This window comes from Chenopodium quinoa, unplaced genomic scaffold (assembly GCF_001683475.1).
Source record: "Chenopodium quinoa cultivar QQ74 unplaced genomic scaffold, ASM168347v1, whole genome shotgun sequence".
Classification (NCBI taxonomy): Eukaryota; Viridiplantae; Streptophyta; class Magnoliopsida; order Caryophyllales; family Amaranthaceae; genus Chenopodium; species Chenopodium quinoa.
This window is the reverse complement of record NW_018743074.1, coordinates 1,301,989-1,304,962: the sequence shown is the minus strand read 5'-3', so window position 1 is coordinate 1,304,962 and position 2,974 is coordinate 1,301,989. Positions and strand designations below refer to the sequence as shown.

At 33.7% G+C, this 2,974-nt stretch overlaps 1 protein-coding gene across 1 annotated transcript; it reads left to right on the top strand.

Annotated features, from left to right (window-relative positions):
* The first annotated feature begins 265 nt into the window (after positions 1–265).
* LOC110731492 lies at positions 266–862 on the top strand. Its single transcript, XM_021911343.1, has one exon. It carries the CDS (start codon positions 266–268, stop codon positions 860–862), a length of 597 nt encoding a protein of 198 aa, XP_021767035.1.
* The last annotated feature ends 2,112 nt before the right edge of the window (positions 863–2,974 follow it).

Here is a 2,974-nt window from a genome sequence, read left to right as displayed (position 1 = left end):
TGTTTACCACGACTTTGATGGATAGTTGGTATTCATTGTCTTTATATTATAGCATTGTATTTTGTTGTTTTTCATGTTAAATGCACTTTCATTTAAATTCATGTTATATATCCCGTAGGAATTTCTTGATGATAGACTTTATCTTTATTGTTATGCATATGACGAATTACTAGTGGTTATGTTTATTTTATTTGATGATTAAGGGAAGTATAGTCGTAGTATTATAAGTTCTGATTTAAATATTACTTATCTTGTATAGTGAATAATGTCGAACCTTGTCAAATTTGAATTTGTGGCCCTTGATATTACCGGAAAGAATTATTTATCATGGGTGTTAGATGCTGAAATACACCTAGATTCTAAAGGACTTGGTGAAACAATCGCCATGATATTTCTTCGTCATCACCTCCATAAAGGTCTAAAAAATGAATATCTCACTGTTAAAGACCTAGAAACCCTTTGGAATAGTCTAAAGGAAAGATATGACCACCAAAAAACTATTATACTTCCTAAAGCTCGTTATGATTGGTTAAACTTGCGATTGCAAGATTTTAAATCTGTTAGTGAATATAATTCAGCCATGTTCAGAATAACTTCTCAATTGAAATTATGTGGAGAGAAGATTATTGATGCAGAGATATTAGAAAAAACATACTCCACTTTCCATGCAAATAATATTGTCCTGCAGACACAATATCGAGAGAAAGGTTTTAAGAAATATTTTGAATTGATATTTTTTTTGCTTGTGGCTAAACAAAATAACGAGTTGTTGATGAAAAATCATGAATCTCGTCCTACTGGCTCTACTCCATTCCCTGAAGCGAATGTGATTTCTCATGATGGGAAAGAAACAAAAAAATAGAGACCATTCTAGTAGTAGTGGTCGAGGTCGAGGTCGCGGTCAGTGGCCCAGCCGTGGTCGAGGACGTGGATATGGTGGAGGTCGTGCTCTAAGAGCTCACATTCCCACCGGAAGTGGGAACGCAAAAATGATAAAGTTGAGAAAGACAAACATGAGCCTAATATTTGTTATCGTTGTGGAGTAAAAGGCCATTGGTCTCGTGTGTGTCGAACACCAAAACACGTTGTTGAGCTTTATCAAGAATCACTAAAGCTAGGAAAGAAGGTTGAGACAAATCTTGTACTTGAAGATGGCGAAGGTGACTTTGATTATAGCGATGCAACTCATATTGAAGTTGTTGATTTTCTCACTACCCCCAAAATAAATAATTAATGATGTATTGGTTATATTGTTTGATTTTAGCTATAGAACTCTAATTTTTAATTATGTTGGTAATGTATATATTTTATGGTTTATGATTGTAATATATTTTTATATGTTTCATGAGATATTGTAATATTTTAGATGTTTTATTTCATTTTGTTGACATATTTTATTATTATTATTATTATTTTGGACATGTTTAGTTTTTGTGACATATTTTGTTTCTTTGAATATATAGTATGAATACTCCTCAAGTTCAATTGGCAATAAATGATGAAGAATTGTGTCTTGCTGATAGTGCAACTACTCATACTATACTTAAAAATAAGAATTATTTCTATTAATTGATTTCAAAAAAGGTTAGTGTGAGTACTATATCGGGTAGTACAAATATAATTGAAGGTTCCGAAAGAGCTAATATTGCCTTGGGGAACAAAAATTGAAATAATTAATGCATTATACTCCTCATAGTCTCAAAGAAACTTGCTAAGCTTTAAAGATATTCGTAATAATGGTTATCATATTGAGATAATTAGTGAAGGAAACGATGAATTCCTTCAAATCACTAATATAAACCAAGGCACAAAATGTACCTTAGAGAAATTGCTTGCATTTTCTACAGGTTTGTACTACATTAAGATCAATGCAATTGAGACACACACTATTGTGAACCAGAAGTTTACTGATGACTTCGTTGGTTGGCATGACCGGTTAGGCCATCCCGGTTCAATAATGATGCGAAAAATAATTGAGAATTTTTGTGGTCATTCATTGAAGAGCTAGCAGATTCTTCATAATAATTTTTCATATGTTGCTTGCTCAGAAGGCAAGTTGATAATTCATCCATCACCAGTTACGATAAATTATATTAATTTTCTGGAACGTACACAGGGGGATATATGTGGGCCCATACACCCCCATGTGGACCATTTAGATATTTTATGGTATTGATCGATGCATCGACTAGATGGTCACATGTATCTTTGTTATCAACTCGTAACATGGCATTTGCGAGATTACTAGCTCAGTTGATTAAATTAAGAGCACATTTTCCAAATTCTCCTATCAAGATTATTCGTCTTGACAATGCTGGTGAGTTTACTTCTCAAGATTTTGATCATTATTACATGTCCATGAGGATAAATGTTGAACATCCTGTAGCACATGTTCATACATAAAACGGTTTGGCAGAATCATTAATTAAACGCCTCCAGTTAATTGCTAGACCGGTACTTATGAAATCTAAACTCCCAATTTCTACTTGGGGACATGCTATATTATATTACATGCATCATCACTAATTCGCATCAGGACAACAAGTTATCATAAATTCTCCCCATCACAATTGGTTTTTGGTCAGGAACCAAATATCTCCCACTTGAGAATTTTTGGATGTGCAGTTTATGTTCCAATAGCTCCACCCCAACGCTCTAAGATGGGTCCTTAAAAAGGAGGTTAGGAATAAATGTTGGATTTGAATCAATCTATAATTAAATATCTTGAGCCTACCACAGGAGATCTTTTTATTGCTCGATTTGCTGATTAACATTTTAATGAGTTAGTTTTTCCAACATTAGGGGGAGAAAACAAACATTTGGAAAAAGAAATTAGCTAGAATGAGTTATCATTAGTTCATCTTGATCCTCGAACAAAGCAATTTGAATTGGAAGTTCAAAGTGTTTCGGGGTTTTCCGGTGTCCTGTGGGAGAGTTACAATTCCGGGACTGGTATCCTTGTGTCTGTACCTGC

Coding starts and splice junctions, on each gene's coding strand:
- LOC110731492 (XM_021911343.1), top strand. CDS start 266: ATGTCGAACCTTGTCAAATTTGAATTTGTGGCCCTTGATATTACCGGA.